We start from the raw sequence: 15646 nt of genomic DNA, 5'->3' as shown, positions 1-15646 counted from the left end.
TATTTTTATTTTATGGCGGAATTATTGCCAAAAATATAAAAATAAAACATCTTAAACTTATAAATCGAAAACAGTATTGTTTAGTTTAATATAATGAAAAATAAAATAAAATAACACAAAAATATAATACCTACGCAATTTGTGTACATGAAATGGATCGTTGAAAAATCATAGAGTTGGAAAATCATATAATCGGCGCCCATCTTGTGATCGTTTGTCAATCGAGTCAATCGTCTGTACGAATGCATACAAGTTGCATTTTTATAATGATACTTTACGTGGTATTCTGTTATTGTTACTAATTGTTATTGTTGACTTTTTGTTGCTGTTGTTTGCTAAGTTTCCTTAGTTAATTGTTGGCGAAATGCCGAAAAAACTAATTTTGGTACTTTATTCAAATCGATTTCATTTCTATATAAAATATTATCGATTATCGAAAACAATTGATATGATTTCAGTAAAGACATCTCTACACGTGTCAAAAATCCATGTGTCACAGAAATCATCTTAGGTGGAAAGGACTATAGATGAAGCTAAAAATAGCGCTTTTAAAAGTAAATAACTAAATGCTGTCATGCAAATAAACAAAACACCTACAATAAATACCCTACTAATATTATGTATTATCCTACTACTGGTCTAATTTGAAAAATTCTTTCGGTGTTAGATAGCCCATTTATCTAGGAAGGTTATAGGTTATCATCACGTTCTCGTTAGGACTAAAAAGAGCGGAGCAATGCGGGTGAAACCGCGCGGCACGGCTAGTGTATTATAAATTACATAATATATATTATGCATTGCATTAGCTTTTGTATGTGTTACAAGTTCTTTTAAGCGGACATAACTTTTAACCTCACTTAGCGGTACACATCTATTTATAAAACTCGCCTATTTGCGTCACAAACCTTTTAACTATAAAATAACAGATCTCTTGTTTTAAAGTTCTTAAAAAAAACTATGATCACTATTCATAGAATCCTCTATTAATTAGGTATCATTTATCATTCGGGACGCAGTACACACTTCATTATCTCAATGTTAACTAGTAACTACATTACAAAACAACGAGTCTAAAAAACAGTAGTTCACTCGACGTTCAGACAGATGGTCAACATGCGTGTACTACTGTACGTCACGTGTTTAGCTTTAACAACAACCGTGTGTAAATCAGCTAAGATTTTATGTGTATTCCCTGCACCAGTGTACAGTCACCAAATAGTGTTTCGACCGTTCGTTGAAGAATTGGCGCGACGGGGACACGAAGTCACTTTTATTACACCGCATCCCATGCAAGAAAGTGTACAGAACTTGAAGCAGATCTCAATACAAGCTAGCATTGAAGATATTAAATTTGCCGCTCTAAAAGATGAATTGAAAGACGCCGACGATATGGTGTCACAGCAGAAAGTCGCGTTTAGAGCAATATACAAAACGTTTGATAGAATATTGGGGAATGATTTAAAAGACTTCGTAAATAGCAAGGAAAAGTTTGATATAGTGTTAGTAGAGGCTTGTGTTCGGTTGAACCTCATGTTCGGCCATATATTCAAAGCGCCAGTTATTCAAGTGAGTTCCTTCGGTGGAGTGTTTGATACTTTTGAGATGGTGGGAGCTGCCACACACCCCCTGTTATACCCGTTGGCTATACGCGAAAAATTCAAGAATCTAACTTATGTTGATAAAATACATGAAGTAGTAGGACTTTACGATGTAGTAAAAGTTTATGAGGACTGCGAAAAGCCAGAAGATGATTTGCTGAAGAAACATTTGGGATCTGATTTTCCCAGTTTGAAGGACTTGAAACAAAATGTTGATATGGTTTTTCTAAATGTGTATCCGATTTGGGACTCTAACAGACCTGTACCGCCTAATGTCGTTTATTTAGGAGGTCTACATTTGAGAAAAGTAAAGGAACTTCCTAAGGTAAGAAAATATAATATTTTTGAAGTGAACTTCTTTGGACGCGTTGAGAGTACAAGGTCGTGTCATTGTAATACTGTCATGTCATAATCGTCTAATCACTACATAGTATAAAACAAAGTCGCTTTCTCTGTCCCTATGTCCCTTTGTATGCTTAAATCTTTAAAAGTACGCAACGAATTTTGATGCGGTTTTTTTAATAGATAGAGTAATTCAAGAGGAAGGTTTAAGGGGAGTTAGGCGGTCAGCGAAAATTCAGCTATTCGGGCCTGAGGTAAGCGGTGAGGGGGTCCGCGTTTAGTATGGAATCAACGTGCTCGAAACTAAAAATCGTAAGCGCCATTCGCATTTTTATCAAAAAGTGAATGAAAATATTTACTTAGTATTTTCTAAATCTAAAACAGTCACGTTTATAATATATGCGAACATAATATATAAATGCGAAAGTTTATGTAAGTGTAATATACAATATTAAAAATGCGAAAGTTTGTGAAGATGGATGTATGTGAATGTGTATGTATGTTTGTTACTCTTTCACGCAAATACTACTGAACCGATTACAATGAAATTTAGCACACATATAGAGGGTAACTTGGATCAAGACATTGGATAGGTTTTATCCCGGAAATCCCAAGGGAAGGGGAACTATGCGGGTATTTCTTTGAAAACGCGGGCGAAGCCGCTTGCGGAAAGCTAGTTTAATATAATTATTATAATTCATTGACTCTATTTATTACGGTATTACGTAATAAATGTTAGATAATATATAATTATGTTTACATACTGATTACTGCACTCATTTTGATATGGTTTTGTTGTAATTTATTGTAAACTTTAATAATAATGATTAAAAATAATAATAAAACTAATTAAATAGAATTACTTAATTAGTATATTACTTAATTAGTAAATTATCATTATCTGTTTGAATCGTTTTCACGTATATCTATACTAATATCATAAAGCTAATCTCAGGAACTACTCGTCCGATTTGAAAAATTATTTTGGTGTTAGTAGCCGGTAGCCCATTTATCGAGGAAGGCTATATCATATCATTACGCTAAGACCAACATGAGCGGAGCCACGCGAGTGGAACCAACCACGAAGCGCAGCTAGTGTAGTAATAAAATAAAGAATAGGGCAGTGACGAAAAAAATCGCCTTTCTCCATGACGTGACGGTATTCACATCTACATATACATCCATCCATCCATAGTTACTTACAAACTTTCGCGTTTATAATATGCTGAGCACTTTTCACAATGGGCAGCGTTGGCCCAACAAATGATCGTCGATGTTTGTCATTACGGCGATTAAATAAACATCTACAATGACGGCCGATCATAGACATCTAGACATTTATTCGCTCTGAATCGCCCAAACGAAATGTTTTTGCTACAGAGCATATTACATACAACTTTCGGACATCATTCATCGGGGTCTTAACGGCCGATCCGTCGAGTATACTGGTCGATGATCCTCCCTTTTTTCGATGGAAGAATACCACCTTCCTTCCTCCACAGTGGTGACCCCTGACAGTTCACAACTCCTGTCCACCCATGATGTTCTTCCTTCCTCCACAATGATATTGTTTTTAATCGCCCTTAGAGATGTTGGTTTATGCTAAGTAATGCCCAGCGCTGCCTATTGTGAAGAGGGCCTATTAGTATGATATTAATATGTTCTCTCCCTGTGACGCTTGGCTAAATATATCGTTGTTCCCGTATCACAATGATAATGTGGGTCAAATGTTGTGTAGAATGTGTGTTTCATCGCGATACGTGCAGTGGGTCGTCGACAAGAGTAAATAGTGAAATCTATATGTATAAAACTCAAAGGTGACTGATATATTGATCTATCAACGCACAGCCCAAACCACTGGACGTATCGGGCTGAAATTTGGCATGCAGGTAGATGTTAGGACGTAGGCATCCGCTAAGAAAGGATTTCCCGAAATTCTTGCGGGAACGGGGAAAAACGGGGATGCACATACAAAGTCGTGGGCGGAAGCTAGTTCGATAATAATTAACGAATATTGTATTGTCTGTGCTAATATTATGAAGAGGAGAGATTACATTAATTTGTTTTATTACGATTTAATTGAAAAACATTAATCATTCAACATAACAAAATATAAATTTTTAGAAGTAATTTTACCATTAGTAAAACATACCTATATTTTTCTTTACCATTAGGTCACCTTATATCTTTTTATCATAGGTCAACTTGAGTGAAACTAGAGCAAGCGTCTAGTTAGTAAAACTTTAATGGTATTACCACACAACTATTTAAACACAGTCTAACTTTAAACCAGGGATCTATCACTTTAATAATTGTCTATGTGAAATATCACAAAACCAGATTAAGAGAACCCGCGCTTAACGATAAACCCTGTCTAAAGTTTTTTGTGGTAAGACAGTAAAGTTTTAACCAATTTATTTAAAGTCATCACCGTCCATTATATCGCTGGCTGAAAATCAGCGTACTGCATTTGAGTGGTCAGCTTTTGCTGAACCTGCTGTTATTATCATAGACTAGCGGTCTGCCCCGGCTTCGCCCGTGGTACATATTTACGTTTTCTCTACATAAAAACCATCCTCGTACTTCAAGGAATATAATAAAAAAAGAATTATCGAAATCGGTTCAGCCGTTCTCGAGTTATGCGCTTACCAACACATTTTGCGATTCATTTTTATATATAAGATTCTGTATACATTGTGTTTTTCGTTGAAATAAGGTATTAAGGTTCCGTACTTAAAGGGGTAAAACGGGACCCCATTACTAAGACTTTGCTGTCCTTCTGTCTGTCTGTCCTGCGTGTCACCAGTTTGTATCTAACGTTTCCCATAATAACGCGAGTTCGACACACGTTTGACCGATTTTGTATAATTTTATTTATTTATTACCAGGATTTAAAAGCCAAGCTCGACGCCGCTAAAAACGGCGCTATATACATGAGCTTTGGCAGCACAATCAGCTCCTCAATGTTCAACATGGCGAAGTTAAATATGTTCCTGCGAGTGGTCTCCAAACTGCCATATACTGTGTTCTTAAAATGGGATGCCGATGTGGACAATGTACCGGAAAATGTGGTAGTGGGAAAATGGTTTCCTCAACGCGATCTTCTTAGTGAGTATTTGAAGGTATATATTTTTAATGTAAGTACCTGTACTTCTAAAGTCCCTTCGGAGGATAAAATTACGAAAGTCGAAAGTTCTGAGATAAAAGCAAGATTAAGTCGAATTAAGAACCTCCCCTTTTTTGGAGTCGGTTGAAATGCAAGGCTCATGTTCTATGTGCTTCTGAGGTTTGAAGACAATAAATAAAAAGATATTGATAACATGCTTGCTAACACTGCAGGTAAATTATAAATTATGAATTATAAATTGGTTACTGATTAAAATCTGAATAATACTTTGTGAAAACACTTAAAACTTTTGATTTTAATAAAAATATTATTTATTATATCCTCTCTTATCATCAATACTTTTCTACAAGCAGTGTAGTAAAGTCAAGTTGTTGACAAACACAAACAATTAAAGAATGTAGTTATTATTATGTTGTATATGCCTTTTCTTTATTGAAAGTAACTGGCCAACAAAATCGTAAAACTCCACAAGAACTAGACTGCTTAAAAATACAAATCGTATCAAAACAACCTCTAAATCATCTGAAAGTCCTCGAAAATGTTCCAGAACACCCCTCCATCAAGTTATTTATCACGCAAGGCGGTCTCCAATCAACCGACGAAGCTATCGACGCTGGCGTCCCACTAGTGGGCGTGCCCATACTATGGGACCAGTGGTTGAACGTGGACAAGATTGTAGAACTGGGCATCGGTGTCATGTGTAACATTCGTGACGTCACAGAGGACAGCTTTAGAGCGGCTATAGATACTGTGCTAAAGGACAGAAGGTAAATAGTATAATTTTATTGAAGATATTCAATGTATACTAATAGGGATACGATACTATGGGACTCTCTAGTCCCATAGTATCGTATCATGTCCACATTGAGCCTCTGCTCAATGTGGACATGATGACGTCACAGAGGACAGCTTTAGAGGAGCTATAAATACCATTCTTAAGGGTAGAAAGTAAATGTAGGACCAGCTGTGGATCAATGTGGACAAGATTGTGGAGCTGGGAATTGGTGTCATGTGCAACATACGTGACGTCACAGAGGAGGGCTCTACCTATATACTGTTCAGACTGTTCTTAAGAATAGAAGGTAAATGCAATCAATCTATATTCTAATAGGGATGGAATACTGTGGGACTAGTAGATAAATGTGGACAAGATTGTAGAACTGGGCATCGGTGTCATGTGTAACATTCGTGACGTCACAGAGGACAGCTTTAGAGCGGCTATAGATACTGTGCTAAAGGATAGACGGTAAATATAATTGAAGATATTAATTTCATTCTATGGTATTATTCTTATCTAGATAATACTCTATATGTATAATTTTTCTGTCTTGAGCATGAAGTTTAACTAAAAAAAACCGCTTAATCGAGTAACATTTACATTCTATCTACAAGTGTTCGCTAAAATTTATCAAATAAGGATGGCGCCACTATCGCAAAAGTGTTAATCCTTTTAGGTAAACTCCAATAGCTTTTAATCAAGCCCCTTCACTCTGTCTTGTCGTGCTAACTTCACACCTATGACCTATTCATAATACCTTTATGGAATTCTTCGCAGTTCGCTCTCCAAAACCACTATGATCGGTTCTCGTACAGATTTTCATCCTTTTTCAACACTCCATACTTATTTTGCTTTTTTATTACAGATACAAAGAGAACATAGACAACCTACGAACTGTCATCAACGACCAACCACAGACTGCACTAGAACGCGCCGTGTGGTGGACGGAATACGTCATACGTCACAAAGGCGCGAAACATTTAAGATCTCCCGCCTTCGACATGTCAGCGAAAGACTATTATGAAATTAAACTTATATTATCTGTAATTTTAGTTTGTTCACTCGTTTTAGGTTTAATTTATAAGCTGTGTGTGATAGTGTTATCAATATTTAAAAGGAAAACTAAGGTAGAATAATTATATAATTGAAAAAAAGCTTTTTGTTTTTATTAACTCTTTTTTTTTGTCGTAAACAGTGTTTTTGTTATTAGTTACATGCCTTTAAGTAAAACATTTTTTAATTAAACTGAATTCTCCAAATAATTTTTATATCTCTTCTTTCATGGTTTTTAGTACCTACTAAACGACTGTAATTAAATTAATTTGCTATAGATAAAGGTATGATAAATATTCACACATTACTTCGTTTTTGTTTCTATTATTTTATTAAGTACCTACTATTCTGATCAAATTCTGTTAGAGCGTATACGCACCATGCGGGTAGCCGCATTGCGGGTAGCCGTCCGGCTGACCGCAAGCACAATAATTATGTACGTAACCGCAGACCGCACAGTGCGCATAGAAATGAATATTACGTACATAATTGTGCTTGCGGGGTCAGCCGGACGGCTACCCGCAATGCGGCTACCCGCATAGTGCGTATACGCTCTTAGATTGTTCCTAACAAGCGCTATAACTACTAAATAAATAAATAACTACAACTAACCCACAAATATTAAAAAAAAATGTTTGCGTGTACTAGTGTAGGTACACACGTAAGAAGTGAAACTTCTTTATGAACTTATTTGTCAAAAAATAATATACTTATGCAACTTTACAGAAATATCTACGTCGAATCACGCGTGGTAGGGATAAGAAAAAGATGGCGCGTAACGGAAAAATGTCACGCGCGCAATTTTTATCCAACCCCGATAAAGAAGTTTCACTTCAATAAACTTAATGCAAGGTACCAAAAATTCTATATTATAATATCCTCTGGGGACAATTGCATACCTCCTTATTACTAGTACTTAATACTTAGTAAAAATGGGAGCGTTTCATGTAACATTTTTGGATATTTCTCGTTTTATTTTTAAAAAGTTATTATTGTCATTTTACTCATTAGGTATAGTACTTTCAATATCAGTTTAAAGTTTTTTGATATCTGTAATAGTTACGAAATAATCGCCTGTGCACACTTAACGATTACACCCTGTATAACCTATAACCTTCCTCGATAAAGGGTCTATCTAATAGTGAAAGTGACATAGGGACAGAGAAAGCGACTCTATTAATTTATACTAGCGGTCCGCCCCGGCTTCGCCCGTGGTACATTTTCCGCAATAAAAGGTAGCCTATGTTCTTTCTCAGGGTCTAAAGATTACCTGTGCCAAATTTCATCAAAATTAGTCCAGTAGTTTATGCGTGAAAACCATACATACATACAAACCTTTCCTCTTTATAATATTACTCACAAATACTTTGACGAAATATAAAAATACGTTTACCTACTAGATAATAAGTTCTGTTATTTAAGTACGAATGGTTTATCTAATTTATCGTCTGAATGACATTTAATATTGAATAAATTTTGTCACGTTTATTCAAATATAATTATCGGGATATTGACTTAATTACAATTAACCGTTATCAGTGTAACTGAACTTTGTTATTTGTATCCTTAATAATTTTTACACAGCGTGTTTTTGAACGCTTTTGTTTCACATTAATCATCTTATAAAAAACTAGCTTTCCGCCTGCGGCTTCGCCCGCGTTTTCAAAGAAAAACCCGCATAGTTCCCGTTCCCGTGGGATTTCCGGGATAAAACCTAGCCTATGTTACTCGTGGATAATGTAGCTTTCGAATGGTGAAAGAATTTTTAAAATCGGTCCAGTAGTTTATGAGCCTATTCATTACAATCAAACAAACAAACAAAGTTTTCCTCTTTATAATATTAGTGTAGATGAGATGGAACGAAGTTACTAAAACGACTGGATTGCTTTCTATGAGAGAGAGAGATAGAGAAATACGCGCGAAATACGAAATACGGCGCGCCGCGGCCGCACGGCTTACAACAGCTAGCAAAAAGTGTCGTTGCAACTTTTGGTCTTAATTCCGTCTAACCCTCTTTCGCAACGCGAGGCATGGAACTTCGTTCCAAAACTTAAATAAATCTGGTTTAAAACTGGACTAAAAAGTCATAACTTAACTTGTACGCAAAGTTTAAAACTTTTTCGTTGTTTTTTTCCCAAGAATGACTACCAAGAATATATTGAAATGTAAGAGCGAGACACAAGAAAAAATTAACACGCACATGTTTATTACCATGGACGTATAAAAAAAGACGGACGGTATATCGCCTAAACATTGAGTGAAGCCTAGTAATGGCGGCGAAACATCCATGTGTGTGTGCCATGTTGCCATGGCAACAGCTGTGTTGATGACAATGGCGGCTGTATTTTTTTCTATAAATTTTGCCGTAATAATTTTGTCATTAAAACATAAAAGGAATAACTTGCTTCCCAGTGGAATGTAATCCCTTGTGTTTTGTTATTTAAAATTGTACTGTTGCGACACCATTTACCACGCAAGACGGCATTTTAAATATTTTTTGTGAAACAGTGACGCAGTTAATCAGTCGGTAGTTCACGACGTAATGGCGGCCGACTAGCTTACTATGGTGAGAGTGTGTGCGTGTTTATTGTCTTTACACGATCGCTAGCTTACTATGGTGGCTTCACGTTGTTTGTTCGTAATACGGTGTCCGTCTTTTTTTATACGTCCATGTTTATTACAAAATAAAATAACATCTGTCTGATACGGATGTTGTTCTTTTTCTTAACAAATGATCAGAAATATCTTTGAAGTGTTGAAAAATTCAAAGGAATTGCCATTGTCTCAATACAGTTGACAAACAAAAAACAATATGCGATGTTAGCTTGGTCATAGTGACTTGCAATCTCAATTTACACACGAGATTTTATCAGTAATATCAATTTTCTACTGTGAATCTATTTGTCTACTTATTATAAGTAAACAAAAGATTTTTAGTACAAATATTAGATTTAAAGTTAACAGTGTGTTAAAATTTACAACAACAGTAAATGGAACAAGAAAACAAAAATAAATTGTTCATAGAAGAATGGAAGAGGTCGGATAATTAATTGGCCTAACTGCTACCACTTATTATTGGATAGGAAACCTTTTAATCCGACTCACACTTGCTTGGTTTTTTAGCGTAACCATAGCAACGAGGGTTGCTTATCCCTTGCTCTTCGTACTTGCAGTCACCATTTCGGAATTAAATATGTAATTAGTAAAACAACCTTCATAGTCAACATAATATAATATTACATAATATTTTGAAAGTATTCACAAACAATTAGGTGCTTAAAAGTAGTACCTAGTCACCAGAAAATACTATAACGCTTAAAGCGTTTACAAACCGTCCGTATATCGCACCCCTTACATTATTCATATGCAAATTCAAATAATAACATTACGATACAATTAAACGACATATAAATACCTAATTATACATCCCACGTTAACAATGTTGTTTTACGTGTTCATATTAGCACCTGTCCTTTGTGACGGTGCGAAGATTTTGGGTGTATTCCCTGCACCCTGCCATAGCCACCAATTTGTCTTCCGCGCTCTTACTTTGGAACTAGTTAGACGAGGCCATGACGTCACAGTCATCACCCCCTTCCCTGCCTACCCTAATACCACGATACAGAACCTAACAGAGATCAACATCGGCAACACGATAAGCAAAATAGTGACCAAAGACCTCGGTACAATGGTAAGAATGGCGAAAGACGAAGTGACAGTACAACACAAAGTGAGCCTTTTTACGTTGTACAAGATCTTCGAAGGTTTATTCGAGAATGAATTGAAGGATTTCTTCAAGAAGAACGAACAGTACGATATAATCTTAGGCGAAATGTGCGCAAGAATGACGTTGATATTCTCTCACATTTACAAAGCTCCGTTCATACAGATCAGCTCATTGGGCGGTTTCTTTGATACTTTCCACAGAGCAGGAGGTCTGGATCACCCATTTATATACCCCACGGCTGTTGGCGACAAGTTTACTGATTTATCTATACTAGATAAGGCTTGGATACTCTTTGATAGATACAGAATGTTTGAAATTACGCGGCAGGGTGAATTGATAGATGACAAACTGGTCAGGAAACATTTGGGGCCTGATTTTCCAAGCTCATTAGAATTGCGCCAGAACGTTGATATGATCTTTATAAATATGCATCATTTGTGGGATACCAATCGACCGGTACCACCTAATGTAGTACATTTGGGTGGTCTTCATTTACAACCGCCGAAACAACTTCCAGACGTGAGTATGTTTGAGCCATTTTATAAAACAAGAAAAAGCCAGAAACGAAAACCGCGCTTTAACGACTACTAGATAATAATACCCTTTAGAGATCGCCATTTGTACCTAGTTTATTTGTGCAAATAGTGTAACGTAAAAATACATAGCAAAAACAGCTAGGCTGTGGAGAATGTGACACTTTGTGACACGTGACTTTTCGAATACTGATAAAGTATGTACATATAGAGCCAATTTAATAGGCAACATTTGACGTATATCAATTCTATCTTCGAAAAGAGGTAACCTGCTTAAAAACATCGATTGAAGTGAATTAATCGATACGGACTTGAAACATTTGTCAATCGAACTTGAAACACATTTTTTAATTTATGATGATTTTTATTGTCAAGTAATCAATGCATTCGACTCTAGATGTCATATTTCGATTTTTAGAGTAACGTCTCTGGTATTTAAAAAGTAAAAAAGTTTATTGACACAAAATTGTAGCGACGTCAGTTCTTTAATTCGGAAATTGTTTATTATGTTTAGAATGGTTTATCAGTAAAATGAAATCTTAAAATTACTTGTATCGGTCATTATTATTATAAATATGCAATCGTAATTGAAAAAAGTTAAGCAAATGTGCAGTTCTAACAAAACGAAATATCATGTTATTCTATGTCGTCGTTACTAGGTTACATTGTTGAATTTTATTGAACTGTCAAATGTTGCCTATTAAAATGGCTCTACTATAATTGTAAAATTATTATTATTTATATTAATTGCATAGCCGAAATCATCAGCCTAATCCTGAATTTTTAGCTTACTAGTAAGTAGGCAAATTATTTACTATAGTCCTTTTCACCTATGATGATTCCTGTGACACTTCATCGTGTTCCGAATTACGTATTTTATGTTTAAAACGCCAAAATAATTTTAGTGCATAATATTTTTATTTTATGGCGGAATTATTGCCAAAAATATAAAAATAAAACATCTTAGACTTATAAATCGAAAACAGTATTGTTTAATTTAATATAATGAAAAATAAAATAAAATAACACAAAAATATAATACCTACGCAAATTGTGTACATGAAATGGATCGTTGAAAAATCATAGAGTTGGAAAATCATATAATCGGCGCCCATCTTGTGATCGTTTGTCAATCGAGTCAATCGTCTGTACGAGTGCATACAAGTTGCATTTTTATAATGATACGTGGTATTCTGTTATTGTTACTAATTGTTATTGTTGACTTTTTGTTGCTGTTGTTTGCTAAGTTTCCTTGGTTAATTGTTGGCGAAATGCCGAAACAACTAATTTTGGTACTTTATTCAAATCGATTTCATTTCCATATAAAATATTATCGATTATCGAAAACAATTGATATGATTTCAGTAAAGACATCTCTACACGTGTCAAAAATCCATGTGTCACAGTGTGTCTTTCTTTCTTTCTTTCTTTCAAATCATCTTAGGTGGAAAGGACTATAGTAACATTAATTCCGTAACTCTATGCTATTCCAGGATTATAATCTGCGTTCTAAATTATCAATTCATTGGTAGTGAACATATTTTGTTTGTTTTACTACCCATAAAATCTTGAGAAAGACGTATATTATATAAATTATATAAGTATGTATTTTTTTAAATCATATTCATTATGTATATATTTATAATTTATGTAGTTATTTGGTTTAAATGTATTATAATTAAATTTTTCATTACTGCACCACCTATTGTTTTTCCCCTTTTTAATTCAAAATCCTACCCATAGGTTGCCTGGTAGAAATCGCTCAGTAGCGATAAGGCCGCCTTTTTGGCTATATATTATATTGTCTTTTTTCTTTTGTTATATTGTCTGTTTTTATTTGGTGCTAAATAAAGTGTATTTATTATTTATTTATTATTTATATTTCAGGATCTACAATCTCTGCTAGATAAATCTCCCAATTCCATATACATGAGCTTCGGGAGTACAATACGGCCATCTCTATTCGACCAGAAGAAGTTACAAATACTCCTGGATGTCCTGTCTACATTGCCATATACAATATTCTTCAAATGGGACACCAATATTGACGTATCCCACAATATTGTTGTGAGAAAATGGTATCCGCAAGCTGATTTACTTAGTAAGTTTCAATTAATCTATACTAATCAGGCGCGGTCCCAGTCTGAAATTTTGGGGGGGTCACGAGGCTGGAAAGGTATGCTACCCCACCCCCCCATGGATTCATAATTCGCAAGGGATTAATAACAGTTTTAAACGGAACTTTAGGTGTGCAAGTGACTCCGATACGCATTTGGCCAGTTTTTTTTTAAATATTTTGTACAGTATAAGATTTTTTTCTAATTTATCGAGTACGATTTTGGGGGGGGTCATGTCCCCCGTGACCACCCCCCTGGGACCGCGCCTGATACTAATAACGTTTTGACGCGCTAATCTCGGGAACTACTGGTCAGATTTGAAAAATTATTTCGGTGTTAGGTAGCCTATTTATCGAGGAAGGCTATATATCATCACGCTAAGACCAAAGCCAAAATCTCTAAAATATATTTAGATGACATTCAAAAATTAGAATAATTATCAAGTCACCATTATAATACGCTATTCTTGCTAAATGACGTTAAACTAACACGTAAATACTAATATAATTATATTTTATAACATTTACTATCAATTAAGATAACAGCTGCTACCCATGTACAGTAAATATGTGTTTAGAGTCGAGAAAACCTACGTCAAATAAAAAGTATCAGCCTAGATAAGAAAGCGGTTCATTTTACTCGTTTTTAAAGAATCTATGGTGCTTTCAATTTATGCGTTTCGCTCGGCACCGCACGGATTAACGGCTAACTTGGATTAACACAATGGATAGGTTTTATCCCGGATATCCCACGGTTACGGGAACTATGCTGGTTTTTCTTTGAAAACGCGGGCGAAACCGCAAGCGGAAAGCTATTAATTTATAATGCTACTAGCTGCTCCACGCGGTTTCACCCCCGTGGCTCTACCCCTGTTGGTCGTAGCGCGATGATATATAACCTATAACTTTCCTCGATAAATGGGCTATCTAACACCGAAAGAATTTTTTAAATCGGACCAGTAGTTCCCGAGATTAGCGCGTTCAAACAAACAAACAAACTCTTCAGCTTTATAATATTAGTATAGATTGTTGTGTGTGTGTTGGAAATATTGTCTTCTTTCTTTCAAAGCACTGACACAATTAAATCTTCCAGGACATCCAAACATAAAACTGTTCATAACTCAAGCTGGTCTGCAATCAATTGACGAAGCTGTAGAAGCAGAAGTACCAATGCTAGCGATACCAATACTATGGGACCAATTCTACAACGCTCATAAAATTGTAGAACTGAAGTTGGGTGCAATGTGTAACATAAAGACTATTAGTAGAGATGATTTCAGAAAAGCGATTGAAGAGGTGCTGTCTAATATGAGGTGAGATATTAATGTTTCTTTATGATATAAAAATAAAAGGAATAAGAAGTTTGTTACAATTAAGGATATAAAAATTTATGACATAAAAACCTCGGTATTAGTTACATCACTTATAACTAAATAAATAAAATAAATAATAATTTCAGGACAATTTTCACACACGGCACAATCTGATCCAATACTAAGCTTTCGCTTGTGTTATGGAAACCAGATGGCTGATAAACACACATATATAATTTTTAATTAAATACATATATAGATAATTAACACCCAGATACAGAGCAAATATCTATGTTCATCACACAAATATTTGCCCCGGGTGGGAATCGAACCTACGACCTCTAGCTTGGAAGGCAGGGCCACTACCAACCAAGCCAACCGGTCAGTCAACTGAAGCATTTGTTTTGAATAGTTGTCATTATTTATGTAACAAAGTTAAGAAAGCAAATAAGTAATCACCTTACTTTCTTACTCAAGCTTTAATAATGGGCCTTCTTCACAATAGGCAGCGTTTGCCCAACAATTAATGATCATCAATGTTTGCCGTCATTACGGCGATTATGAATATAAACATCTACAGCTGATCATAGACATTAAGATCCTCTACACTATCGTGATTGTCTCTACTCATCCAACGCTGCCCATTGTGAAGATGGTCCATACAATAATAATAATAAAACACTTAATTTTTTTTTCAGCTACCGTGAAAACGTTAAAAAATATAAAGCCACCATTCACGATCAGCCACAAACGTCACTTGAACGCGCCGTGTGGTGGACCGAATACGTCATACGTAATAAAGGCGCGAAACATTTAAAAACTCCCGCCTTCGAAATGAGCCTCACAGATTATTATGAAATGACGTTTATATTATCTATGGTAGCTGTCAGTGTGGCAATATTTTTGACGGTAATGATGATTTTGTCGTTTTGCTTTAAATTGTTGAAGTATTTGAATATTTTTGGGAAAATTAAACTTGAGTAAATATTTATTTGTGTTTTGCCTTATCTGGAACCTACCTATATATTAACATAGTTTATAAATTCTTAATCAAAATAA

The 15646-nt window shown here is 35.2% G+C and overlaps 3 protein-coding genes across 3 annotated transcripts in view; 2 read left to right on the top strand and 1 right to left on the bottom strand.

Annotated features, from left to right (window-relative positions):
- LOC149896138 (UDP-glucosyltransferase 2-like) overlaps window positions 1-15646 on the bottom strand; it is a 35137-nt gene that overhangs the window by 14948 nt on the left and 4543 nt on the right. The gene's annotated exons all lie outside the window — the stretch shown is intronic.
- On the top strand, window positions 1061-7000 carry LOC149896140 (UDP-glycosyltransferase UGT5-like). Its single transcript, XM_090118240.1, has 4 exons — window positions 1061-1923; window positions 4829-5048; window positions 5615-5834; window positions 6711-7000. Exons 1-4 carry the CDS (start codon window positions 1105-1107, stop codon window positions 6979-6981), a joined length of 1530 nt encoding a protein of 509 aa, XP_089974366.1. The 5' UTR covers window positions 1061-1104; the 3' UTR covers window positions 6982-7000.
- On the top strand, window positions 10116-15578 carry LOC149896139 (UDP-glycosyltransferase UGT5-like). Its single transcript, XM_090118094.1, has 4 exons — window positions 10116-11144; window positions 13046-13259; window positions 14368-14587; window positions 15286-15578. Exons 1-4 carry the CDS (start codon window positions 10338-10340, stop codon window positions 15569-15571), a joined length of 1527 nt encoding a protein of 508 aa, XP_089974220.1. The 5' UTR covers window positions 10116-10337; the 3' UTR covers window positions 15572-15578.

The sequence above is a fragment of the Colias eurytheme genome, chromosome 29 (assembly GCF_061535395.1).
Source record: "Colias eurytheme isolate Ceu_HAF_F1 chromosome 29, ilColEury1 Martin Lab GWU primary, whole genome shotgun sequence".
Classification (NCBI taxonomy): Eukaryota; Metazoa; Arthropoda; class Insecta; order Lepidoptera; family Pieridae; genus Colias; species Colias eurytheme.
Note: the sequence above shows the minus strand (reverse complement) of the source record. Positions and strands in the feature narration are given on the sequence as shown.

Bases quoted from the DNA above. Each gene is read 5' to 3' on its own strand.
- LOC149896139 (XM_090118094.1), top strand. From the start codon at position 10,338: ATGTTGTTTTACGTGTTCATATTAGCACCTGTCCTTTGTGACGGTGCG. The intron at 13,260-14,367 runs GTAAGTTTCAAT...TAAATCTTCCAG, and splicing joins TCCGCAAGCTGATTTACTTA to GACATCCAAACATAAAACTG. The intron at 14,588-15,285 runs GTGAGATATTAA...TTTTTTTTTCAG, and splicing joins GAGGTGCTGTCTAATATGAG to CTACCGTGAAAACGTTAAAA.
- LOC149896140 (XM_090118240.1), top strand. From the start codon at position 1,105: ATGGTCAACATGCGTGTACTACTGTACGTCACGTGTTTAGCTTTAACA. The intron at 5,049-5,614 runs GTGAGTATTTGA...AAAATGTTCCAG, and splicing joins TCCTCAACGCGATCTTCTTA to AACACCCCTCCATCAAGTTA. The intron at 5,835-6,710 runs GTAAATAGTATA...TTTTTATTACAG, and splicing joins ACTGTGCTAAAGGACAGAAG to ATACAAAGAGAACATAGACA.